Source organism: Antedon mediterranea, chromosome 1 (genome assembly GCF_964355755.1).
Source record: "Antedon mediterranea chromosome 1, ecAntMedi1.1, whole genome shotgun sequence".
Lineage (NCBI taxonomy): Eukaryota > Metazoa > Echinodermata > Crinoidea > Comatulida > Antedonidae > Antedon > Antedon mediterranea.
In genome coordinates, this window is record NC_092670.1 from 41,220,965 (window position 1) to 41,247,096 (window position 26,132).

The following is a 26,132-nucleotide window of genomic DNA, read 5'->3' on the forward strand; positions in this document are numbered from 1 at the left end:
CTTGTTACATAACCATTACACCAAACTCGCATACACATGCTTGTATATAAATTAGCCTAAATCAGAAACAGCATTAAGACACACACAAATATACATATTTTTTTTTTACCGGAGAAATCTTATGTAGGAGAATTTTACAGTAGGCGGAGGTATGCACTCTCGGAGTGGCTTTCTAGTTATTATATGTAATTATTGACGTATTATTATATTATTGCAAAGTATTTTACTACAAATTGTTGTGCAAAACCTTCATACATACATACAGTATGCATACTGTAATTTAAAATGATACGAAAAGGAATACCATATTTTTATTGTTCAAAAGGTATTTTAATAACTTTAAAAAGTCACTAATATTATATTACACTCTCATCTTATGTGTTTTTATAAATAACTCAATTCATAACTAGAGGCTGCTTTAGCCTGGCTAAAGCTCTGTCCACACTATCAAACTCACACATTTTTTTGTCGCATAAAGTTTGATAGTGTAGACAGAGCTTAACTTGGTGTAGATGTACTTATAGGCTGCTTTTAGCCTGGCCAACACTTGATGCAGATTTCTTTCCAAGTGCTTTACATATAAAGTCTGCTGAACTTATCAATTTTCCAAGATCAACGCCCTGTAAATAAATCATAAATGTCTTTGGTTTAAAGAGCTTATAGTACTTGGCACCATCAAGTCAATAATGATTTGATTTCTAAAAGTATACAGTATTTTACTTAAGTCACAAATATGAAAATAGTGTATTGAAATAGAATCTTACTGTTTGAATCCCCAAACCATCTAACATATATACAACATCTTCTGTAGCAACATTACCAGAAGCACCTTTAGCATATGGGCAGCCACCAAGGCCAGCAATTGATGAGTCTACAACACTTATTCCCAGCTAGAAGTATAACAGACATTTTATTAATTAATCTATTGGTATCTACTAGTAATACGTTAATACCCCCCCCCCCCCCCGTCCCACAAGGACGTAGATCATAATAGCTATTAAGGTTGCAGTAATGTTTATTTTACTGATACTGGCCTAGATACGTACACTCTCAATGGATGGAGAACAAACAGCAATCAACATGCTTTTATTGAAGTTTAAAAATGATGATGTAATCATGGTATTGTTGACTGCTGCTGGTTAATTTTCCGCTGCAGTCTGTCAATTTACATAAGGCTCTTCCAACCCTGGACTTCTATAACGTAAATGGTTATTAGGTATTACTGTATGATGAAATAGGATCTTTTAATTTAGTGGCATAAAAAACATTTAGTATGTAATTAAGGGTGTTGCTCAGGCAACTGGGGCAACACCCTTGCATCCGCCCCTGGCATACATAGGAATTGAAGGAACAAGAAACAAGGGTATGTAAAATGTCCTACTGTAATCAGTAAATAAATCACCTGTAAAGCAGCAAAGATATTGACTAAAGCTTGACCATAAGTGTTATGAAAATGAACAGCAAGTTGTTCAATTGGTACATCATTTATGACATCTTGTAGCATCTGTTGCACAGCTAGAGGAGTTCCAACTCCAATCGTGTCACCAAGAGAGATCTCATAGCAACCCATTTCACGCATTCTCTTTGCTACCTAAAAATACAGTTACATTTATTGTTTCTTTTCAGGTTGTCTTTTATTATTTCTTTTCACTATGCTATATGCAAGACAAGTGCATACACATTTTACATAAAAAATAAAATGTAAACCGCTATTTTGTTGTTGAATAGACCATAATCAGTTTGGGAGTGTTGGTGTACCTCATTATCAGAAATGTGCTTATTCCCACAATTTTGCCCTAAACATGCACCAGTGCTTTGAATAATTTATTACGGGTTCAATGGAAGATTGGCTGACGATCACATACAAAAATTCAAAGTATTTCTTTTTTTAAATGCAAATCAATACTTGGAAACAAGTTTACCCTAGTTACTGCACTTGGTTCTATTTTGCCTTCGTATGGACAGCCTACTACGCAAGATACATAACCTCACAAGTTTACCCTAGTTACTGCACTTGGTTCTATCTTGCCTATGTATGGACAGCCTACTACGCAAGATACATAACCTCACAAGTTTACCCTAGTTACTGCACTTGGTTCTATCTTGCCTATGTATGGACAGCCTACTACGCAAGATACATAACCTCACAAATTTACCCTAGTTACTGCACTTGGTTCTATCTTGCCTATGTATGGACAGCCTACTACGCAAGATACATAACCTCACAAGTTTACCCTAGTTACTGCACTTGGTTCTATCTTGCCTTTGTATGGACAGCCTACTACACAAGATACATAACCTTACAAGTTTACCCTAGTTACTGCACTTGGTTCTATCTTGCCTATGTATGGACAGCCTACTACGCAAGATACATAACCTCACAAGTTTACCCTAGTTACTGCACTTGGTTCTATCTTGCCTTTGTATGGACAGCCTACTACACAAGATACATAACCTCACAAGTTTACCCTAGTTACTGCACTTGGTTCTATCTTGCCTTCGTATGGACAGCCTACTACGCAAGATACATAACCTCACAAGTTTACCCTAGTTACTGCACTTGGTTCTATCTTGCCTTTGTATGGACAGCCTACTACGCAAGATACATAACCTCACAAGTTTACCCTAGTTACTGCACTTGGTTCTATCTTGCCTATGTATGGACAGCCTACTACACAAGATACATAACCTCACAAGTTTACCCTAGTTACTGCACTTGGTTCTATCTTGCCTTCGTATGGACAGCCTACTACGCAAGATACATAACCTCACAAGTTTACCCTAGTTACTGCACTTGGTTCTATCTTGCCTTTGTATGGACAGCCTACTACACAAGATACATAACCTCACAAGTTTACCCTAGTTACTGCACTTGGTTCTATCTTGCCTTCGTATGGACAGCCTACTACGCAAGATACATAACCTCACAAGTTTACCCTAGTTACTGCACTTGGTTCTATCTTGCCTTTGTATGGACAGCCTACTACACAAGATACATAACCTCACAAGTTTACCCTAGTTACTGCACTTGGTTCTATCTTGCCTTCGTATGGACAGCCTACTACGCAAGATACATAACCTCACAAGTTTACCCTAGTTACTGCACTTGGTTCTGTCTTGCCTTCGTATGGACAGCCTACTACACAAGATACATAACCTCACAAGTTTACCCTAGTTACTGCACTTGGTTCTATCTTGCCTATGTATGGACAGCCTACTACACAAGATACATAACCTCACAAGTTTACCCTAGTTACTGCACTTGGTTCTATCTTGCCTTCGTATGGACAGCCTACTACGCAAGATACATAACCTCTTACTGGAATATTTGCTTGTTTTGCAGATTTCATAACTTCCTCAAACCTCATCAAACTTTCGTCAATTGAACAATTTATATTTTTTCTAAAGTCAAAAATAAAAACACAATTAGTTTAAAGACACCTTCCCTACAATTTGTGACGTTTTGTAAAAATAATACATATATATTACTTTAAAAACATTAAACCAGGTCATTCCTTGTCTTAAATGTACGTTTTATGGTAAATTATGATAAAAAGTGAGAAACAATGCACTACCTAAGTAGCTCGCGGCGACTGACCTCTCGTGGACGGTCTTTAGGCCTAGCCTAGCTAGGCTTAGTTATGTAGGCCTAGCTGGTAAACATCGGTAACGTACGAACATCGTACGCTAGCTATATACCTAGCCTGACATTGTATATTTGCTGCATTAATTGTCTTTCTATTTTTGCCAGACTCCGTTGATACAAATTGGGGAAAACCGGTATTTTCGCTGAAAAGTTAGGAGTCTTCCATTTGTTTTGGCCTCACAATCGATCGAAAAGTGGGTGAATTACAGAAGAAAAACAGAAATATCAATCCGCGCGCAATGCATTTAGGGATTTATAGCAGGCCGCTATAAATATTAGAATCGACTTATTTTTCACATTTTTAACCATTTAAAGACGAAAAAAGTTATCGCAATAGGACCATATATTATTTTTACATTAAATATAGTTTGTGATCTTAAAATAGATCTAAAAAACGTAGGGAAGGTGTCTTTAACTAATAAATTAACATTAAAAAGAGGAGATTGAAGAGAACGCTATGATTATAGGAATGCCATACCTACTGAAAGATTCTGAAGCTGCTCCAAATATGGCAACTTCTTCCGCACCAGCTTCAACTGCTGAGTTAAACCCTTTCAGGTTTGGAACTAAGACTGGATACTTTAATGATGGGTTCTTACTGATTGTCTTCATTACTTCTGTATGATCTGCCATCTTTAAACAAAATTAAATAATATCTCTACAATATGTTTTGTTTTCTAAATCATTAAAATCCAGAACTTGTACAGTATTTGATCATACCAACCTGAGGAACCCACTTTGGAGACACAAAGCTGGTGGCTTCAATGACAGCAAGACCTGTCTCAGACAATCGGTTTATAAGCTCTACTTTCACCTCTGTTGGCACAATTTCCTAAAAAATATACAGTAATAAATGTTTCATTTATGGCCGACAAATGTTTAGTACAAAACGTAACTTTAATAGCTTGCCATTGCAATAAAAAAATAATCACCTTTTCATTTTGAAGTCCATCTCTCGGGCCAACTTCAACAATTTTTACATATTTGGGTAGTTTTGATGCTAATGCCATTAAATCCTGTGGAAATAAAATATTTATAATTTATATATTCAATTAAGATGATTTGTCAGTGATACTTTTCTGGACATTCCAAGTTTAAGATGATTTGTCAGTGATACTTTTCTGGACATTCCAAGTTTAAGATGATTTGTCAGTGATACTTTTCTGGACATTCCAAGTTTAAGATGATTTGTCAGTGATACTTTTCTGGACATTCCAAGTTTAAGATGATTTGTCAGTGATACTTTTCTGGACATTCCAAGTTTAAGATGATTTGTCAGTGATACTTTTCTGGACATTCCAAGTTTAAGATGATTTGTCAGTGATACTTTTCTGGAAATTCCAAGTTTCAAAGACCAATTATTTTGTCTAATGAAACACCTATGTTTTTTTTCTCATATTTCTGTACTAATGCAATTAATTAATGCTTATGTATTTTGGATGCTTACAATGAGAGTAATTAAAAAAAAATACCATTATTAATATCTTTCTTTAATATTTAAAGTTAATTTTCAAGGGGTTTTGATTGTGCAGAGAGATGTAAAAAATAGAGGGATCTTGGACAAGTGCAGCTGACATTCTCATTCATGTGTAAGTTCCTTATTATTTTGTTCTCATATTAAACAGCATTATTTTTTCTCCCATCAACTTAAGGCAAAATGAATAATTCACAGATTAATTATGGCATAAATTTTATTGGGGGCGCAATAAGCATGGAGATGAAAGTTTTTGTGTCGGTTTTGACAAATGTTCGGCTTCAGTCGAAGGCACCGAAGCACTGCGTTCGATGCTCATCAACATCATCCATGTTTTTTATAATACTTTAATAGTTGAAACGTCAATCTTTTTTGTCATTAAATTTTATTTTTAAGTTAAAATTAATATTTTAGAAATATGCTCAGTTATATTTATGAGGTCAGCTATCTTGTAATGTTTAACCCTTAACAATAATTAGGCTCCTGCAACAATATTCATAATTTCTGCCCTAACTTGAGAGGGAAAAAAATAATGCCCTGGTCGCAGCCTCTGCTGGGATACAGTCTAAATGTAGGCCAGGCTATGCTAATGCTATCTATTTAATTATAATGCAAATGCAGGGTGTAGGCTAGTAATAGTATAGCGGCTAGCCTATTTATTTTAATAACTGCAGTTATAGTATGAAAGTCTGAATTTCTTTTGCTAAATACATAAATGGCCTGTTCAAAATCTATTAGAACTAAAGATAATACTTACCACTGAATACTTTTTTTGTAAAATCAGTGAAATTTTTTTAACTAAAAACCCACCTCTCCAACCACCCATGTTTACTGTTTTTGATATATAAAAGTGTTTGTCGCCCTCTATTTGAAATAAGTAAGATGGCTGCGTCCATGAAAAAGTAAGAATGAAAACGTGTTGAGTTTTGCTTGCATTTTAATTTATTTTCGGACTATAGTAAACATGGGGAAAAAACAAAAATTAACTGACAAGGTAATTTTTTCACGTAGTACATTAGTGCCAATTAATAAATTATTATTTATGTCTAGCTAGGCTAGTTAGCTTCTCTCTCTATTTAGGCTAGGTTAGGCCTAGCCTACTAGCTAGCTAGCCCGGCTAGCTAGCTAGAATACAGATCACTCCGGCCGCGCTTCACTCCGGCCGCGCTTCACTCCGGCCGCGCTTCACTCCGGCCGCGCTTCACTCCGGCCGCGCTTCACTCCGGCCGCGCTTCACTCCGGCCGCGCTTCACTCCGGCCGCGCTTCACTCCGGCCGCGCTTCACTCCGGCCGCGCTTCACTCCGGCCGCGCTTCACTCCGGCCGCGCTTCACTCCGGCCGCGCTTCACTCCGGCCGCGCTTCACTCCGGCCGCGCTTCACTCCGGCCGCGCTTCACTCCGGCCGCGCTTCAATCCGGCCGCGCTTCAATCCGGCCGCAGCTATGGAGCGCCCAATGAGTCTTTTACAACTGAGACACGTTTTTTTGTAGAGAATCAAAATATACATTTGTAATCATACAGTATATTTTTTCTCTTTCAGGATCATAACAACATCGCAAGTGTTTTAAATTAGGTCTAATGCTAAAACAAAATAATTTATGTGTTTTATCCAATGTAATAGGCTAGGCCTAGTATATTAATTGTAATGTGATTAATTAATGTAATTTATTGCAATGTACCCTATATGTCATATTATTTTTATCATATATAAATTAAAATATAAAATCATTGTAAATTGGACTGTACAAAAATGATATATTAATTCTTGATACAATTCCAGGTAACATTAATTAGACGGATATTTGATTATTTGAAATAAATAAATTAATATTGTAAATATTGTTATTAACTATAACAAACATCAATAATAATTGATTATTTGAAATAAATAAATTAATATTTTACATTGTTATTAACTATAATTAGTAAGTATGGGTACTGGCAAGATAAAGTGTTATAAAAATAAGGGTTTTAACTAATTTTTAATGTTAATAAATGTAAAGCTATAAAAATAAATGTACATAGAAAGAAATTAAATATTGTTATTCAAGCATTAATTAGACAGGTATTTGATTATTATTTTATTATTGAATTTAATTAAGTTAAGTTTAGTTTGAAAGAAAAAGCAGTTCCAACTTCTTTGAATGTTATTCTTAATGAAAAAAAGTAAAATTGTTGCTAATAAATATTCAACTAGTTCCATTTAAATTCACCAAGAATTTGTTATAACACTGAACAGTATAGAAAACGTAGATATGGGCGCTCCATACTAACCGGCCCCTTTGCACAGGAAGTCGAATTGAATAGCGGCCGGAGTGCATAACATCGCGCTAAACTGATACGGCGGCCGGAGTGAAGCGCGGCCGGAGTGATCAGCTACCGCTAGCTAGGCCTACTAGCCTAGCTGTAGTTACGCCGATTCAGGGATGATTCGGCCCCAAGACGACATATTCTGTCTGAAAATAAAGTTTGGGGAAAAAAGCTTATTTTATGCTTAATGCATATCAAAGTCGATAAATGTAAGTGTGCCGAATCGTCTCGGGGCCGAATCGAGTCTGGGTTCCAGACGGAGTTTTGTCTTAATATTAGTAAAAAGATAAATATTTTGGCACATATGGCGTTTCATACGTATACTACTTGATTTTGGATACTCCGTCTGGGGAAACACGCACAAGTCACGTGGTTTAACACCAAGAATTCTTGGTGCATACGATTATCCGGTTGACTAGTTTCAGCTGCATGCGATTGGATACTCACTCGTACACCGTTTTAATATTCATATTTCAGAATTTCAAAGACTCAACAACTAAGATGATGCGCATGCGCTATGTTACGTTTAGACAATGTGTACATTTATGAAAGTTATTATTTTATATGCCTAGTAGTCTGCTAAACATTTGATGGGATTTTTCCCAAGAACATGCTCGTCTTGATGTGATAGGCTATAGCTTCTCGGCAATTCAAACATTGAATGGATCATTTATTACGCGGAGATAATTTTGATTTAATTCCCACCCAGACCCGGTCCTGTTTTGTGTGGTGGTGGTGTAGCCCTGTTGTGTGCCGGTGGTATGTAGGCCTCGACCTTTATTGGCGTTTTATTTGGCAGGTCATACGTGCGAGTTGAGTAGGACCTACGAAAGAGGCCTAGGCCAAGGACTAAACAATTCATAAACAACAACAAAAAAACAACTTGGCATTACGATTTTATATTTCAACAGTCTCGATTGTACATTCAGCACTGTACGTATTCGATCATCAAAATAATTATTGGTTGATTCGAAATCCATATTTACATACCGGCCGCCCCATATAGCCAAATACGGTATGATAACCTACGTCATTCTTATCGGATGTTTGCGGTCCGCAAATCGATTTCTATACGTGTTTCACAAGTCTGTATTTTCAGACAAAAATCGCGGTCGAAATAAAAACAAATAAATAAAAAAAAAGACAATAAATACAGACTTGGGGCAAGTCTAGGCCGAATCGTCCCGCTACCGTTACGCCTGGCCCTGCTAGCTAGCCTAACTGGTAGCTACTATGATTCGGCCCAGCGAGAGGCTTTCGGCCCACTTAGGAGGTCGGCCTTTAATATAAATGTGATTCTTAATTTCTTATTGATTTTTTACAATTTAGGTAGCTGACTTCCTACCTGATTCATTTCCGTCAATGGAAGATGAACTCGATACTCGTAAAATGGTTAAAATTCAAAACAAAAAGAAAAAGTCAGGCGGCTTTCAATCAATGGGTGAGTCTATTTAAAAAGTTTACAAAAAAATGTTATTAATTAAATGATTCTTGAGATTGTGATTTTAATTAATAAAATGTTGTATCATTTATAGGTTTAAATCATGCAGTTTTTAAAGGTATAATACGTAAGGGATACAAAATTCCTACACCCATTCAACGCAAGGTAAAAGGCTATTGCATTTTTTAAAAAAGTTTTTAATGAAATTTAACATATCCAATCCAATCTAATTTGTCTGCGATCATTTACAGTTTGTTAAATTATTTTAAATTGTGAAATATGTCTACCTGTTTTCTAGAGTATCCCAGAAATAATGGAAGGCAAAGATGTGGTTGCCATGGCAAGAACAGGTAGTGGAAAGACTGCTGCGTTTCTTATTCCAATGTTGGAGAAGCTGCAACAAAGGTCAGGGCAATCTGGTGCAAGAACCTTAATTCTGTCACCTACAAGAGAACTGGCTCTACAGACACTTAAGTTTGCCAAAGAGGTAAGTAGAATGAGTAGAACCTTAATTCTGTCACCTACAAGAGAACTGGCTCTACAGACACTTAAGTTTGCCAAAGAGGTAAGTAGAATGAGTAGAACCTTAATTCTGTCACCTACAAGAGAACTGGCTCTACAGACACTTAAGTTTGCCAAAGAGGTAAGTAGAATGAGTAGAACCTTAATTCTGTCACCTACAAGAGAACTGGCTCTACAGACACTTAAGTTTGCCAAAGAGGTAAGTAGAATGAGTAGAACCTTAATTCTGTCACCTACAAGAGAACTGGCTCTACAGACACTTAAGTTTGCCAAAGAGGTAAGTAGAATGAGTTAAGAACAAAATCTTTATAAATAAAAACTTACAGATATACTGAAGTAAAAATATAATAGTGATAATCTAATAGCTTTTTCTGTAACTTTATATTATCAAGAGTTCAAACAATAAATAAAAGTATTACTCTAATTGTTCCATTTTTTTTTTATTAACATTTTATATTTGTTGTATTTTCAGTTAGGTCGTTTCACAGATCTGCGTGCAGAGGTAATTCTAGGGGGCGACAGCATGGAAGAACAATTTGCTGCCTTACATGAGAATCCTGATATAATTATTGCAACACCTGGTCGTTTATTACATATCATTATGGAGATGGATCTAAAATTGAAAGCAGTTCAGTATGTTGTCTTCGATGAGGCTGACAGGTGAATATTTAGATTTTATTGTAGTTCAGTGTGTTGTCTTTGATTAGGCTGACAGGTGAATATTTAGATTTTATTGTAGTTCAGTATGTTGTCTTTGATGAGGCTGACAGGTGAATATTTAGATTTTATTGTAGTTTAGTATGTTGTCTTTGATTAGGCTGACAGGTGAATATTTAGATTTTATTGTAGTTCAGTATGTTGTCTTTGATGAGGCTGACAGGTGAATATTTAGATTTTATTGTAGTTCAGTATGTTGTCTTTGATTAGGCTGACAGGTGAATATTTAGATTTTATTGTAGTTCAGTATGTTGTCTTCGATGAGGCTGACAGGTGAATATTTAGATTTTATTGTAGTTCAGTATGTTGTCTTTGATGAGGCTGACAGGTGAATATTTAGATTTTATTGTAGTTCAGTATGTTGTCTTAGATGAGGCTGACAGGTGAATATTTAGATTTTATTGTAGTTCAGTATGTTGTCTTTGATTAGGCTGACAGGTGAATATTTAGGTTTTATTGTAGTTCAGTATGTTGTCTTTGATGAGGCTGACATGTGAATATTTAGATTTTATTGTAGTTCAGTATGTTGTCTTAGATGAGGCTGACAGGTGAATATTTAGATTTTATTGTAGTTCAGTATGTTGTCTTTGATGAGGCTGAAAGGTGAATATTTAGATTTTATTGTAGTTCAGTATGTTGTCTTTGATGAGGCTGACAGGTGAATATTTAGATTTTATTGTAGTTCCGTATGTTGTCTTTGATTAGGCTGACAGGTGAATATTTAGATTTTATTGTAGTTCAGTATGTTGTCTTCGATGAGGCTGACAGGTGAATATTTAGATTTTATTGTAGTTCAGTATGTTGTCTTAGATGAGGCTGACAGGTGAATATTTAGATTTTATTGTAGTTCAGTATGTTGTCTTTGATTAGGCTGACAGGTGAATATTTAGATTTTATTGTAGTTCAGTATGTTGTCTTTGATGAGGCTGACAGGTGAATATTTAGATTTTATTGTAGTTCAGTATGTTGTCTTTGATGAGGCTGACAGGTGAATATTTAGATTTTATTGTAGTTCAGTATGTTGTCTTTGATTAGGCTGACAGGTGAATATTTAGATTTTATTGTAGTTCAGTATGTTGTCTTTGATTAGGCTGACAGGTGAATATTTAGATTTTATTGTAGTTCAGTATTTGATTTGATTTATTTTGATACCATACAAAGTTAACAAATACAGATATACAGGTAAATATTCATGATTGTATTCAGTACATTGTCTTTGGTGAGAAAAATATTCATTTTGCTGTTGAATTATTGTAGTGTGTACCGTGTTGTGGAGAAGCATTTCCTAGGGAACTCAATTGACAACATACAAGTCCATGCGCTGTCTTTTTGAAGTTCTGGTTTGTTAAAGCATAAAGAAATGGGTTTATTGCTGCATTGGTCCAAACCAAAACATTAGCACTTCTTATAAAAACCATTGATGTTTGGTTGTCCTTATTTGTAAAAACAGCAATACCGTAAGGAATCCAGCAGAAACATGTAATGCTAACAATAGCAATAACAGCTTTCATGACTCTAAATTCTGGATTGCGTGGCGCTTGTGATATGGTTCTAGGTAATGTTCTACCATTCCGCATTGTTAGTGAATGTGTATGTACACGTCGTCTGCTCTCATGATAAGCTTTATATATCAAGTAATTTGTAATAGTAACAAGACAAAGTGAATAACCCATTGCATATCCTATTATGATTGCTTCAAACGTCCATGATTCCAAATCTCCATAAACTATTGCGCAATGTCGTAATGCAACGTTAAATCCCACCTCACCAAAACCACACATTGGCGCTAACACCGGCCCAAGAGTCAACAGAAAGTTTATACAAATCGTAAACACAATATATTTGTATTGTGTAAAGCGGATGTAAAATCTATGAGATTTAGTTATCAGTATATAACGATTAATACTAATAGTTGTCAGGGTAGTTAAAGACATGCCTAGAGTCCAAAGTGTAACATATCCCAGAAACTTACACAAATTACAATCAAGGTTCCAACTGTTGTTGTACACACTATAAATAAAGAATGGCATAAGAAAGCCTGTAGTGATCAGATCAAAGACTGCTAGATTGGCAACCCAAAAGTAAGTTACAGTCCGTAATGCTGGCGTGAATATAATGGCTGATATCACAAATATGTTACCCACACTTCCTACAATACATAAAGTAATGAGGTAGATAACTTCAATGACTGTTCCAAAAGGCCCGCTGGATTCTGTCAGAATGTCTGTCACATTCACTATTATGGGATAGCAGTAATTTGCCATGATTTGGAAATATTCAATTCAATCTTTTGATTTTTACTAAACAATCCACTGAGACCTAAACAGAGATTAAAACAAAAAAAGTAGTGATAATAATAAAGAAATTTAGGAATTCTATGACTATAGAACATGTCAATTACTTGATAAATGAAATGAGAATGTAGCTATTAGTATTATGGATCATGAAATGAGAATGTAGCTATTAGTATTATGGATCATGAAATGAGAATGTAGCTATTAGTATTATGGATCATAAAATGAGAATGTAGCTATTATGGATCATGAAATGAGAATGTAGCTATTATGGATCATGAAATGAGAATGTAGCTATTAGTATTATGGATCATGAAATGAGAATGTAGCTATTAGTATTATGGATCATGAAATGAGAATGTAGCTATTAGTATTATGGATCATGAAATGAGAATGTAGCTATTAGTATTATGGATCATGAAATGAGAATGTAGCTATTAGTATTATGGATCATGAAATGAGAATGTAGCTATTAGTATTATGGATCATGAAATGAGAATGTAGCTATTAGTATTATGGATCATGAAAATGTTTGGATAACAACAGAAAATGAATGAAAACAGTGGTATATTCATCATGATGCCAACATCTGGTGAGCTATCGATATAGAGTGAATATAAATATTGAGCTATGCTTCCTGGTCCCCATGGTATACCTTAAATTAATTAAATAAAACATTTACACAAATAAAATCATACTTACCGCCGACATCATACTTACCGCCGACACTGGGAGTTGGGAACAACTAACAAGACCATTTCAACTTGACCAGATTCAGATTTCTAATAAGATTTTTAATTCTTGCTTGGAGTATGAAATTTAATTCTTTTAAGGCTCTGTTTACCTTAATCTTGAGTTGTATGACGAAACATGTTTGATTAAATGCCATATCATAGATATAATTATCAAAGTAGATTGCACTAATAACTTATATCAAGTTGAAACACTTAATTATATCATGGAGGGATGATTATATTGTGAAGCTAATGGGCTTGTTTACCGTAACTGTCCATTAGTCTTGTGTAAAGTAAAGTGAATATTAATGTGTTTACCCTTAATATATTTACACCAGTATCTGCATATAGATAGACGAGGTATCAAATACCATACACAAGATCATATCACATTTAGAATATTCCATTGGCATCTGTACGATATTATTCTGTTTTTATCTGATTTGGCAGTTAATACTTAGTTATACACTGTTTACCTCAGTATCAAATAAAAAATTTGTTTTTTTTTGTGTTTTGTGTGCATGCTACGTGTGTTGCTTTAACAACATTTTAAAGTTAAGTCGTGATGTAGTCATTGTAGGGCCATTCAAAATGACTTGTTGACTTTTAGACCCTTGGTACCTCCCTGCTTGATGTTTAATCAAAATATTAATAAATGAATTTGTCTACTTTGACAGATTGTAAATTACGGTCGCTCATTTCTCATTTGTTTATATTAGGTTATTTGAGCTTGGATTTGCTGAGCAATTAAGAGAGATAATTCAGAGATTACCTGACAACAGACAAACAGTCTTATTTTCTGCAACACTTCCAAAGTCATTGGTAGAATTTGCTCAGGCAGGTCTTAATGATCCTCTACTTATACGTCTTGATGTCGAAACTAAAATCAGTGAAAATCTCAAGGTATATCAGATTTGATTTTTTTAATTATGGCGAAACAAATAAAATGTTGATAAACAAGCTGTTCAACAGAGTTAGATGTTTGGCAGAATATCGGTAAAATTCAAAATGCATACAACATAAATACCATAAATATTTGTATAATAATTGCTGATATAATAATTAGACATCAATTTGAGTCAAAACCATTTAACGTTATTTCACCCATTGATTTTATAGACATCATTTCTTTGTATGAGGGCAGCAGATAAATTACCAGTGTTGATGTACCTGTTGAGAGAAGTTGTGAAAGCCAATGAACTTGCTGTTGTTTTTATGGCAACTAAACATCATGTAGAATTTGTTAAAGAGGTGAGATTGATGTTTGCATTCATTTCAAATTTGTAGTGTTTTACATTCACATGTTTGTGTACATGTAGATGATATCAAATTGAACATTTTTAGCAGTCTTTATTTGGCCAAGTCCAGTAATAAAAAAGGAACTGTTTTCCACAAACAGTATTTTAAAGAAATTGAGTCTTGAAATACAAAATAAAAAATGCTCTTCCAATTCTACAGTAATTAAAAACTAAACCTAAAATATATTTTCTATCAAGATTCTAACGCAAGCTGGTGTAAGCTGTACTTACATCTTCAGCTCTCTTGACCAGACTGCACGTAAAATTAACGTGGCAAAATTTACAAATAGAAAAACAAATGTGATGTTAGTGACAGATGTAGCTGCTCGTGGTATTGACATCCCAATGTTGGATTATGTCATAAATTTTAACTTCCCAGCAAAACCAAAGTTATTCATACACAGAGTTGGTAAGTTGTAACTTCTTCATTTGTATTGTAGTAGTGTGGCAAAAGCAGCTTGTAGTTTCTCATAAAGTTTTTTTAAAATTGAGCTTTTTTAATTGTTTTTCAGGTCGTGTAGTTTTAAAAATTGAGTTAATTTGTTTTTCAGGTCGTGTAGTTTTAAAAATTGAGTTAATTTGTTTTTCAGGTCGTGTAGCAAGAGCTGGTCGTAGTGGTACAGCTTTCTCAATGGTAGCACCTGATGAATTGGCACATTTAGCTGACCTTCATCTGTTCCTTGGCCGACCTTTGACATTCTGCCAAAGTTTACACACTAAAGGTGATGATCATATTAGTATCCACTGAATTCAATTTTAATGATTAAATTGAGTATGTAATGTCATAATGTAAATATTATCAAGTAAATTTTGGTTTAAAATGATAACAAAATCACAAAAATAGGAGAACCCATTTGAAATAATATTTTGCAAAAGAATTAACACAAGTTCAAATTTACTACTAAGATGATGATGGCTTGTTTGGACGTGTGCCTCAAAGTATAGTGGAGGATGAAGCAGATCACATACAGCAGTTAGAAAACAGATCAATGGAGATTGAAGGATTGAAAAAAGTTTGTCGCAATGCTTACTCACAATATCTTAAATCACGACCGGCGCCCTCTACGGCTAGTATTAAACGTATGAAAGAGTTTGATGGCGTTAATGTCATGTTGCATCCAATGTTTGGTAAGTTAATAATTTATAGAAGAATAATAACTATTAGATCAAAGTGAAACATAAAAACAAAATGTAAGTAATCTTAATATCCACAGAAAAGCATTTTTGAATTCATTATAATGAAATTTATTTTTAAATAGATGTAAATGATAAAGATGAAACTACAAGATACCAACTTGTGGATGGAATCAAGAATTATAAAGCAAAAACGGTAAAATAAATAACTTGTTACACCCTTTCTCCACCAACTATATAATAAACTGTATACAAAGTAAGGGTTAATTGTCAATACTTCACAGACAATATTTGAAACCAACACTACAGCAAAGAGTTCAGCATTTGATGTTATGAAAACAAAGAGAAGAATTCATCAAAACGCAGTTAGTAAAAGAAGGAATAGATTGGAAGAAAAGGAATCAATAGAAAGTGGAAAAAGTAGAAAAAGAAAAGCAAATGATGATGATGGTGTAAAAATGGCAATGGTAATTTTATTGATGTATTACTTATTGATTATAGAATGTTTTAATATGTGTATGTTTATATATGTTTATTGATCTATTACTTATTGATTATAGAATGTTTTAATATGTGTATGTTTATATATGTTTATTGATCTATTACTTATTGATTATAGAATGTTTTAATATGTGTATGTTTATATATGTTTATTGATCTATTACTTATTGATTATAGAATGTTTTAATATGTGTATGTTTATATATGTTTATTGATCTATTACTTATTGATTATAGAATGTTTTAATATGTGTATGTTTATATATGTTTCATATATGTATGCTTTAATGCTTCTTATAATCATATAAACCTAATAAGGAGTTGTTCTTATTTTTAAGGATACATTCTCAGTAGTAATAGACGGCAAAAGAGGACGTAAATCAGCCAAATTTGATGAGGGTAGTGATTACTATATTTCCTATACACCATCAGACAAACAAACAGAGCAAGGGTACATATGCTTCTATTTTATCAAAGGGTATATTTATCATATTCATGTTACTTTTATCTGCATGTTATTTTTGTGTGTGTGTTTTATTTGACAGGCTAAGTGTTGGTTCATCGTTTAGTCATCAAGCTAAGTCTGCTGTACTTGACTTAACTCAGGATGACAGTCGGATAATGAATAAAAATCAGAAGCTTATTCGCTGGTAAGACAATTAATCTGTTATGTAGTGATATGCCCAAATATGGTAGTGATATGACATCATCATGTCCATATATGGGCACATCACATTTTTATACAGTTTCTTCAGTAATCAATTAACGTTTAAAATATAATAAACATTTGTTTAAATATTTCACTTTCTTTTTTTAGGGACAGAAAAAAGAAGAAATACATAAACGAAGCTGGAAAAGATACACTAAAGAAAATAAAAACAGAAAGTGGGATGTACATCTCGGCATCTTACAAAACAAACAGGTATATTCAACCAATGTTTATCAAATCAAGATCACTAATTAAAAGCAGGTTGTTAATTAAATAATATATTTTAACTTTATTTGTTGTTTAGGTACAAAGATTGGCAAGAAAAGAGCAAGGTTGGTATGAGGGCAGCAGATGAAAGTGATGATGAAGATACAGCAAAAAGAAATGGTAAAGCCCTGCTTCTATATTGATTGCACACTGATTACTGTAGTACCTATTATGTAGAGCATTTAAAGAAATACTGTGTTTATATTGATTGCACACTGATTACTGTAGTACCTATTATGTAGAGCATTTAAAGAAATACTGTGTTTATATTGATTGCACACTGATTACTGTAGTACCTATTATGTAGAGCATTTAAAGAAATACTGTGTTTATATTGATTGCACACTGATTACTGTAGTACCTATTATGTAGAGCATTTAAAGAAATACTGTGTTTATATTGATTGCACACTGATTACTGTAGTACCTATTATGTAGAGCATTTAAAGAAATACTGTGTTTATATTTATTGCACACTGATTACTGTAGTACCTATTATGTAGAGCATTTAAAGAAATACTGTGTTTATATTGATTGCACACTGATTACTGTAGTACCTAGTATGTAGAGCATTTAAAGAAATACTGTGTTTATATTTATTGCACACTGATTACTGTAGTACCTATTATGTAGAGCATTTAAAGAAATACTGTGTTTTTTTAAAGGCAAACTTGGATTAAAATCAACGTTAGGAAATCGTTACCGTGGTCATCATAAACAACAAAAAGGAAAAGCACGAAATGAATTAATACCAAATGAGAAAATCTTAAAGACACGTAAGAAAAAAGAAAAGAATCAAGAAAGAAGTAAACCTAGGAAAGACCGGGGAAGAGATGGCAGGGGTGGAAGAGATGGCAGGGGTGGAAGAGATGGCAGGGGTGGAAGTGCTGGTAAAGGAGGCAATGTCTTTGGCAGAAAGGGAGTCAGCAATTTTGGTGGAGGCCGAGGAGGTGGAAGAGGCGGCCGAGTTGGTGGTGGAAGAGGTCGAGGTGGTGGAGGTCGAGGTGGTGGAGGCCGAGGTGGTGGAGGCCGAGGTGGTGGAAGCCGAGGTGGTGGAAGAGGTCGAGGTGGTAAATCCAAAAGATGATTAAAAAAACAAAAATCAACAATTTGTTCATGGGTATAAAGAGCAATCAATAAAGTAAAAAGCTAATATATTTTGCATTTTGTTTTTATTTTACATCAATACAACAATACAGATATGATTATCAATAAGGGCAACAAAAGGCAAGCTTCTTTCACAAACTGGAGTAACATCGATAAGGACATTATTACATACACTCTCAATGTACCAAAGTAACATCTATTATGTACTACATATAAATATATGGCTGATATTATTTATCAATATTTTCAATAGTGCATAGATAATGCTTTTGTGTTTGCAGGACTGGTGCCTTCTCCCATTGATGGGGTGTGTGTGCTAGTCACAGGGTGACTTTTGGTCTAAATTATAATCCCTGAGGAAATACAACTGGTAACTTTAAGTACCTAATATTAATTATAAATAAATAACATAGTAAGCAAGCACAATTTTTATCTCTTGAAATTGCACATTTTTCATCATTGTAAGCAGAATAGTATCAACTTATACATTACGGTGATATCACATAGACGTACAGTGATTTCAGTTCAGTAAATAACAATACTTGGTTCACAGTATTAGCAACATGTAACTGAACACTGGGTTTTTATCTCTCTTGGTAATCATCAGAAGGAGCTTACTATCATGTTTTTATTTTCCAAAGCTGAGAAGAAGAATTTAAACTTAGTTATGGTTTGTGTTTTGAGGGATTACATCCCCCTAAACTGCTTGGCCTCACTTTACTTGCAAACCTCCCTTTAAACTGCTTGGCCTCATTTTACTTGCAAACCTCCGTTTAAACTGCTTGGCCTATTCTAATGCCATTGAAATAAAATCTGTAATTTATACTTAAGAATTTAGTGTGTCTTATCTTTTAAAAGTAAATGTATTATATCATTTAAATTTCTAAACACTGCAGGTCCCCTTACCTTTAGTTTAAAACCAAGAACTTCCGACAGAACTGCAGAGAAAGCCGACAGTACAATTACACGAATGATGTTGTAAAATAGAGGATTCATCGATAATCCAGAAATCTTAAATGGGCTCTCCAGCTCCTAAATTAAAATCAGTACAATTTGGTAATACTGTAATATGATTATGGTAAAGATATGGTAGTAAGTTTCATCCGTATGTGACTCCTATTTCCACCCCAATTTGTTAATGTTACAGTAAAATTTGTACAAATTTGTTTTAATCATTACCTTGAGGAGCTTGGAGGCCAACTTAAGTACATTGTTAGCCAGCATTAAGTCATCTTTCTTATTTGGTTTGCGTTCCATTCGCAGATACAGATTTATCTAAAACAACAGAAAGAATGTTTAAACACAACAAATATGCTAGCGTTAAAATCAGTTTCAATGTCCATTAATGTAATGATGGAGCCACTCTGGTGACCTAACAAGTCAATTTCTTGTTGGAACATAATTAAATCAACTATACCTGTTCAGTTAACAGTAATGAGCTGTTTCTGAATTTTTTGTTGATTTCTGATCCTAAAGTCACAAATCTGAGCAGGTAAATACTTAGGCAAAAGCTCCAGATAACAACGTCCCAATTGTGCAGCTCAGAGTGGAGTCTATCAGTGTCTCGTAGAAGCTATCAAATAAAAACATATTGTTTGTTGACAAGTGCACAAGGCTACTAATAAAAATCATTTGTATTATCATGGTACGCTTTATTATTATATGTTGTACAAAAATAATAAAATAAGCATTATCATTAGTGATGTACAGTACATAACATCACAGTTAAAATAAGCATTATCATTAGTGATGTACAGTACATAACATCACAGTTAAAATAAGAATTATCATTAGTGATGTACAGTACATAACATCACAGTTAAAATAAGAATTATCATTAGTGATGTACAGTACATAACATCACAGTTAAAATAAGCATTATCATTATATCACAGTTATTTACTTAATATTGCTTATTTTATTATAGTTTATCAACTCTGAATAATAGCAACATATTATTTGCTACCGGAACATAGAATGAACATTTTGTTGACATGTACAGTAGACTTACTTCGGTACAAAGAAGTGAGATAAGAAGCAATGTCACTAAAAATGTTGATGTAACAATGACATCAACAGATCGTTGAGGTCCTCGTTTTTTCAAGAATGAACGGAGTGAAAGCCATGCTTTAATACTGCTTACACGATCCAATCGGAAATGAGGGAGAGAAGACTTTCTGGCTCGTCTTGCTGATGTCAGGTGGGTGAAATATTTTGCAAATAGACACCTCTGAAAATATAGCACAGTAACATAACTGCTGTTTTTGTTTAATGAGATTAAATATTGACAATTGACGTTAGGCAAAATGATATTTGTTTTATGTATTCCCTTGTATTTCACTGATAAAGTACAGTACCTGCTTATATGTTCTTTCTGTAACAGCCAGCATAAAGAAGTACATCAAACTTAGTAAAAATCTTTCGACCAATGATGTTATGGTTACAAATTGAACTGACCAATGAGAGCCAAACATAATGCGATGAATTTCAAATAACCAATTGACTTCCATCCATGATGTTGAGTCTTTGATTTGTGATGCATGTAATCTGTATATAGTCAAATTAAAACACTAATTCTTAATCTCACATAAATTAATTCTTTTTCTCCTAACAAAAGATTTAAATTGATATTATAGAAACTGTGACTCTGCAGTATTGATTATCCATGGAAGCATTACCTATAACAGACTGGAACAACAGCAATTATAGCAGAAAAGAGGAAACCAATAATAAGGTAATCAGCATTGTTGATGTTACTGCCATCTACTTTACGGTTGATTGCACAGCTTATCTCAATTACTGTCATTTCTGTCTTCTTGCATTCGTTACCAATAAACATACGAACACCAACTAAAAATAGTAGCAAAATACCGTAATAGAATTGTCAATAATTAAAGTACTGTCATCTGACACATGGAAATAGTAAGATCATTATTGTAGACACTGTGAGCACACACTTTCTATAATCACTACCCTGGATCATCACTACCCTGGATCATCACTACCCTGGATCATCATTACCCTGGATCATCACTACCCTGGATCATCACTACCCTGGATCATCACTACCCTGGATCATCACTACCCTGGATCATCACTACCCTGGATCATCATTACCCTGGATCATCACTACCCTGGATCATCACTACCCTGGATCATCACTACCCTGGATCATCACTACCCTGGATCATCACTACCCTGGATCATCACTACCCTGGTTGTCAAACACTTATTTATACAAATGTTGTTTACCCTTTTCTTTTTCTGAAGATGTATAAGAATTATTAATGAGCATTGGTATAGAGGCCATGTTTGAACAGAATGGGTTCTCATGTTTTAGTAGGCTGTCAGGTTCCTCCTCACTATCTTCATCAGATTCGCTTGAATCACTTGTTTCAGATGAACTTGGTGACGATCCATCTTCTCTACCTTTGTCCATCCACAGTTCATCACCCTCAGTTGGCAAATTCAATCCAGAAAACCTGTTTTCTGAATCAACTATCTATTTTGAAATTATAACCATTATTTTTAATCATTATTATTCATTCACATTTTATTTATTTACAGTCCTGGTAGTAGATAGTAGGGTACTGCATTACATAATATTTGTATATATTTTTTTCTATCAACACTCCACCTTTAGTTCAAACTTTAGGCTGACTATGTAAACAAGAACTGACATACCTTTGCTGTGGCTGATTTGAACTTATTATTTTGCTTGCTATTAGGCTTAGGGCTAATCTCTTGTATGCCTTTTCTGCTTTGTTCATCTGATCCAGGAATGCATGAATTTCTAACTTGACAATTAGATGACAACGGTCTTTCAAATGTGGTTTCATTTGGATTAAGTGAAGATGAATTCAATTCATAAATCAGATCTTCAAAATTATCATCAGTAATTATGATATCACCGGCAGTTTCCATTGATTCAATAGGGTAGTTTAGATGTTGAATGTCCTCATTTGATCTACTGTTTACATTTTCATCCCCTCTGGCAATATAGACTGGGCCATGACCAGATTTTGTTTTTGCAACATGATTGTCCAGTACATTTTTGTCTAAACTGCCATGTGAAACAACCCTTCTCCTCAGACTCATTTCATTTACAGTTGACCTGCTTCTTTCAGGTGATCTGTTTGGTAAATTGTTCCAATTGGTAGCATTTGAATGCTGCTGGATTTTATCTCTTTTTTGCTGGTTTTTGTAGTTAATTTTAAATTTCCTTAAAAAAACAATGGAACAGTGACAACAATCTAATGCTGCATTTTGTACTACTGTACATTTTGATGCTATGTATAATTTTTACAATAAATCTTACCTACGAGACGACTTGCGCTGCAAGTGACGTAACTTGGAGACTTTTGTTGAAACTACTTGACAATAGGTTGTACCAAGTATCAGCATCAGAACAACAGGACTAAACACTTCAACAATAGTAACCTTCTGAAATAGTATTAAAACAATAATGCTTGCATACATGGCTCAGCAACATTAATAAATTAATAAATAATAATGCTTGCATACATGGCTCAGCAACATTAATAAATTAATAAACAACAATGCTTGCATACATGGCTCAGCAACATTAATAAATTAATAAACAATGCTTGCATACATGGCTCAGCAACATTATTTTTGTGTATTTTATTAACATAAAACAAATCAGACCTAGTTGTCAGCTGTATCATGTCTGCCAATATCAGTATCTTTTTAATTATCTATCAATCATAAATCAATATCACATTACATAAGGTTCAAATGCATACCTCTTCTCCATGGGATACATAACCCAAGAAGTACATCACCATAGAGACAACCTGCATAATATATAGAGTCAAAAATACAAAAAATAGTCTGCGAGAAATGTTAGAAATCCACCTGAAATAAAAAAAAAAAAGTTGGATTAGGAAAAATTAAATTTAAATAATAATCTATATTGTGCAAGTTGTAAATATACTAAACATTTATTAAATAAATGATGACAAATTAAGAAATACCATTTATAGCAAAATGGAAAGAGGATGACTCTAGTAATAGCCCGTCTTGTACTCGCAACCCAAGCATATTCTGGTTTTGCCTTCGTAAAATTAGAACCTAAATTAAGGAAAAAAGTTCAAGAGAAAAGTGCATTTAAAGTTTATCCTCAAAATCAAAATCAAAATTCAAATAGTTATTACTAATTTGTATTTGTTGTTCACAACATAGAAAGATATTAAAAACATTCTTACCACGAAACAAATCCACGTCAATTAGTTCTGTCTTGAGACGAGTGGATTTCATAGGAGCATTCACATTCTTTCCAAATTCCTATCAATATCAAGTTCATTATTATTTTCTGTACATAAAAGTGCTGCAATAATTATTATTCAAATTTGTTTTTTTACATTTATAATTGTTTTCTTTTTGCTACAACAATCCCCCCCCCCCTATATTTATATTCACAATTGATGTTACCTGTAACTCTTTCTCTTCCATGTACTCTTCCCATAAGTCTTTGTCATAGGCTCCAATCTGCAAGCAACCATTACAGTATGTATTTTTGCATAGCATAAAATATATTTTTTCGGTGTTTATTTGTAAATGTATAACAATGGAACAATATGATTGTTTCCAATTAATCGTTTATTATTTTGGATAATATCTTTAAATGTGAAAGTCAATTTAAAACGTTATTTAAATACTCTCCTGGGTCAACTGGTGTTAAAGATTAAATAAAAAAATATTTTTTTCAGTACCTTTGTTTGAAAGCATACAATAGCATCATTCAAATGTGCAGTTAATCTCTCAATCGCCATAGCAACAAATCAAAATGAAACCTATTCTTTTCTTTAAAAAAAAGAATGAAAATATTAATTTACGGCAGATTGATTAGAAATAATTGTGTATGTGTGTAATTTATATTTTTTTACATATATTCTACATGATTATATATATGTTAATGTATCAACCGTCCCCATAGTCAATATAGTTTGATACTATATTTATTAATACTGTACTAATATAGTAATAGTGTGGTATGTTGTGGTGGCTAAAACTAAACTAGACAAATTGTCAACCGTGCGAAATAGAATAATAAATAACACCTATTAATAATTATGTTTCACCGTGCCATGCCGATAGTTACTAATAGAAATACTAGCCTATGTACAACTAGGTTCTTTGGTACAGTATTGTGCAGTAAGAATATTTATTGGTATTAGCTGTAGCCTATCTATAGTATAGTTTAAACATGGACTATTTTATACCTCCATGGTTTAAACATGGTACTACTACCCTGCCTACTACTATGAATTTTCTCTACCAAGCAAGACATCATGGATAACAAGCATCGGTAATTATATATCATCCAGTGAATAAAATGGACGATTTGTCAAATATTACAACGAATATAAATTATGACTAAGATAAACAAGTTAAGTAATACTTTCAAAAAAAGAATTAGTGTCAAAAATTCACATACAAAACATATCACATCTGTTCTCTCCTCCTCCCAATTTCCCAATTTTCACAAGTTGTTTGGCTGTTTGTGACCTGTTTTGACATTTTGGGTTATACCATTAACAGGTAAGGGAGAAAAGCAAACATTTTAGTTTTATTTTATTTTTAATACCCAATAGTTGTAATTGTATGAGGCTAATATATAAATTTAATTATTTATCAATAAATAAAATATTTATTTTAATTCATATCTGCATTTTTATTTAAACTAAACTTTTAATTCCAGACACTCGCCAGCATGCCGAAGAAGAAACTATTATTAAAGGAGCATGATGGGAAGATTCGGGATTCCCACAAAACACAAAATCATCAAAACAAACATGGCGCTGTTACACAAAGTAATGATCACTTCTGTTTTTACCTCAATATTCTTGATTTTAGTCGCCTTGCGCTTAGATGAAGAAACGGCATGGAACTGGTTTATAATATTTATTCCTGTTTGGTTTTTTGACGCAATATTGGTTACTTACGTGACCCTTCGTTTGATGAGACATTGTAGAAATGGATATGATCAGGCAGACACTTTGAAAAGTTTGACCTTAAAAGTTCAAATGCTTGTTGTTTTATTACTAAAGATTGTATTCCAGGTTCTGTTGTGTTTGAGACTGCAAGAAATCGGTGACCTGCGCTACTACTACGTGTTTATACCACTCTGGATGATATTCTCGCTTGGTGTTTACAAATTATGTCCAAGAATTAATGTCTCGTAAAAAAGTTGAAACTTAAAACTTAATTACAATATAGAGAAGAACTGCTGAAAATGTATTGTGTATGCTATTAATGTTTGATACTGCATTCCAAGACCAATAAGACAACATATTTACAGACAGCATTGAATTCAATAGCCAAGAAAGAATAGAAGGTTTATGTCTGCCTAAGCCAATAATAATAATAATAATAAATAACATTTTTAAAGCGCAAGAGACAAAGGTTTCAAAGCGCTGTGTTTTCCAAGATCTGTGCAAGTAGTAGCGTGTGATTATGCTTCTCTGAAGAGATGAGTTTTGAGTTTAGTTTTAAATGTGATTACAGATTTTGATGAGCGTATTTCGAGGGGTAGAGTGTTCCAGAGTTTTGGGGCTGCGACAGCGAAAGCACGATCACCGTAAAACCGAGTTCTGGAACGGGGTCCAGGTTTTAGAAGAAGTCTGCTGGATGAACGAAGTGTAGAGTTTGTTGACGGAGTAATGATGTCACATATGTAGGCTGGAGCACATCCGTTGATGGCCTTATATGTCAGCAACAGGATTTTAAAACGAATGCGCAGATCTACAGGCAACCAGTGTAAGTCACGTAAAACGGGAGAAATATGTTCATGTCGTTTAGTGCCAGTGATAAGTCTTGCGGCGGAATTTTGGATTCGTTGAAGAGGAGACAGATAAGAAGTTGGTAGGCCGTACAGAAGCGAGTTATTACAGTCCAGACGAGATGAAACAAAAGCATGAACAAGACGTTCAGTTGATGTTTTGTCAAGGTACTTAC

At 33.8% G+C, this 26,132-nt stretch overlaps 4 protein-coding genes across 5 annotated transcripts; 1 reads left to right on the top strand and 3 right to left on the bottom strand.

Annotated features, from left to right (window-relative positions):
• Positions 1 to 317: 317 nt before the first annotated feature.
• Positions 318 to 5,970, bottom strand: LOC140050202 (hydroxymethylglutaryl-CoA lyase, mitochondrial-like). 2 transcript variants are annotated; one of them, XM_072095296.1, is made up of 8 exons: positions 5,878 to 5,970; positions 4,579 to 4,662; positions 4,371 to 4,478; positions 4,125 to 4,279; positions 3,249 to 3,402; positions 1,403 to 1,591; positions 765 to 890; positions 318 to 620 (listed from the first exon to the last, which is right to left on the bottom strand). In XM_072095296.1, exons 1-8 carry the CDS (start codon positions 5,944 to 5,946, stop codon positions 519 to 521), a joined length of 987 nt encoding a protein of 328 aa, XP_071951397.1. In that variant the 5' UTR covers positions 5,947 to 5,970; the 3' UTR covers positions 318 to 518. The 2 variants fall into 2 exon arrangements, with proteins under 2 accessions (XP_071951397.1, XP_071951405.1); XM_072095304.1 differs by lacking the exon at positions 318 to 620 and adding an exon at positions 1,047 to 1,194 and having other exon boundaries at positions 827 to 890.
• A 33-nt stretch (positions 5,971 to 6,003) lies between these two features.
• LOC140040459 (ATP-dependent RNA helicase DDX54-like) lies at positions 6,004 to 18,256 on the top strand. Its single transcript, XM_072086431.1, has 17 exons — positions 6,004 to 6,114; positions 8,760 to 8,871; positions 8,966 to 9,036; positions 9,170 to 9,358; positions 9,866 to 10,053; positions 13,858 to 14,041; positions 14,258 to 14,389; positions 14,635 to 14,845; positions 15,027 to 15,158; positions 15,343 to 15,564; positions 15,696 to 15,766; positions 15,855 to 16,037; positions 16,409 to 16,521; positions 16,616 to 16,720; positions 16,888 to 16,992; positions 17,084 to 17,166; positions 17,711 to 18,256. Exons 1-17 carry the CDS (start codon positions 6,085 to 6,087, stop codon positions 18,130 to 18,132), a joined length of 2,553 nt encoding a protein of 850 aa, XP_071942532.1. The 5' UTR covers positions 6,004 to 6,084; the 3' UTR covers positions 18,133 to 18,256.
• LOC140050866 (neuropeptides B/W receptor type 1-like) lies at positions 11,193 to 12,374 on the bottom strand. The gene has a single exon (XM_072095836.1). It carries the CDS (start codon positions 12,372 to 12,374, stop codon positions 11,343 to 11,345), a length of 1,032 nt encoding a protein of 343 aa, XP_071951937.1. The 3' UTR covers positions 11,193 to 11,342.
• On the bottom strand, positions 18,232 to 25,041 carry LOC140040467 (protein PHTF2-like). Its single transcript, XM_072086444.1, has 16 exons — positions 24,613 to 25,041; positions 23,888 to 23,978; positions 23,607 to 23,663; positions 23,381 to 23,459; positions 23,150 to 23,246; positions 22,919 to 23,030; positions 22,471 to 22,595; positions 21,837 to 22,374; positions 21,405 to 21,654; positions 20,831 to 21,002; positions 20,510 to 20,699; positions 20,164 to 20,382; positions 19,570 to 19,725; positions 19,332 to 19,427; positions 19,059 to 19,184; positions 18,232 to 18,793 (listed from the first exon to the last, which is right to left on the bottom strand). Exons 2-16 carry the CDS (start codon positions 23,945 to 23,947, stop codon positions 18,773 to 18,775), a joined length of 2,298 nt encoding a protein of 765 aa, XP_071942545.1. The 5' UTR covers positions 23,948 to 23,978; positions 24,613 to 25,041; the 3' UTR covers positions 18,232 to 18,772.
• Positions 25,042 to 26,132: the final 1,091 nt, after the last annotated feature.

Coding starts and splice junctions, on each gene's coding strand:
- LOC140040459 (XM_072086431.1), top strand. CDS start 6,085: ATGGGGAAAAAACAAAAATTAACTGACAAG. Junction 15,159..15,342: donor CCAAAGTTTACACACTAAAG/GTGATGATCATA, acceptor TTTACTACTAAG/ATGATGATGGCTTGTTTGGA. Junction 15,767..15,854: donor AGAATTATAAAGCAAAAACG/GTAAAATAAATA, acceptor AATACTTCACAG/ACAATATTTGAAACCAACAC.
- LOC140050202 (XM_072095296.1), bottom strand. CDS start 5,946: ATGGGTGGTTGGAGAGGTGGGTTTTTAGTTAAAAAAATTTCACTGATT. Junction 4,663..5,877: donor TACAAAAAAAGTATTCAGTG/GTAAGTATTATC, acceptor TTATTTCCACAG/GATTTAATGGCATTAGCATC. Junction 4,280..4,370: donor CTCCAAAGTGGGTTCCTCAG/GTTGGTATGATC, acceptor TTTTGTTTAAAG/ATGGCAGATCATACAGAAGT.
- LOC140050866 (XM_072095836.1), bottom strand. CDS start 12,374: ATGGCAAATTACTGCTATCCCATAATAGTGAATGTGACAGACATTCTG.
- LOC140040467 (XM_072086444.1), bottom strand. CDS start 23,947: ATGGCGATTGAGAGATTAACTGCACATTTGAATGATGCTATTGTATGC. Junction 22,375..22,470: donor CAGCGCAAGTCGTCTCGTAG/GTAAGATTTATT, acceptor TGTTTTTTTAAG/GAAATTTAAAATTAACTACA. Junction 21,003..21,404: donor ATCTTCAGAAAAAGAAAAGG/GTAAACAACATT, acceptor TACTATTTTTAG/TTGGTGTTCGTATGTTTATT.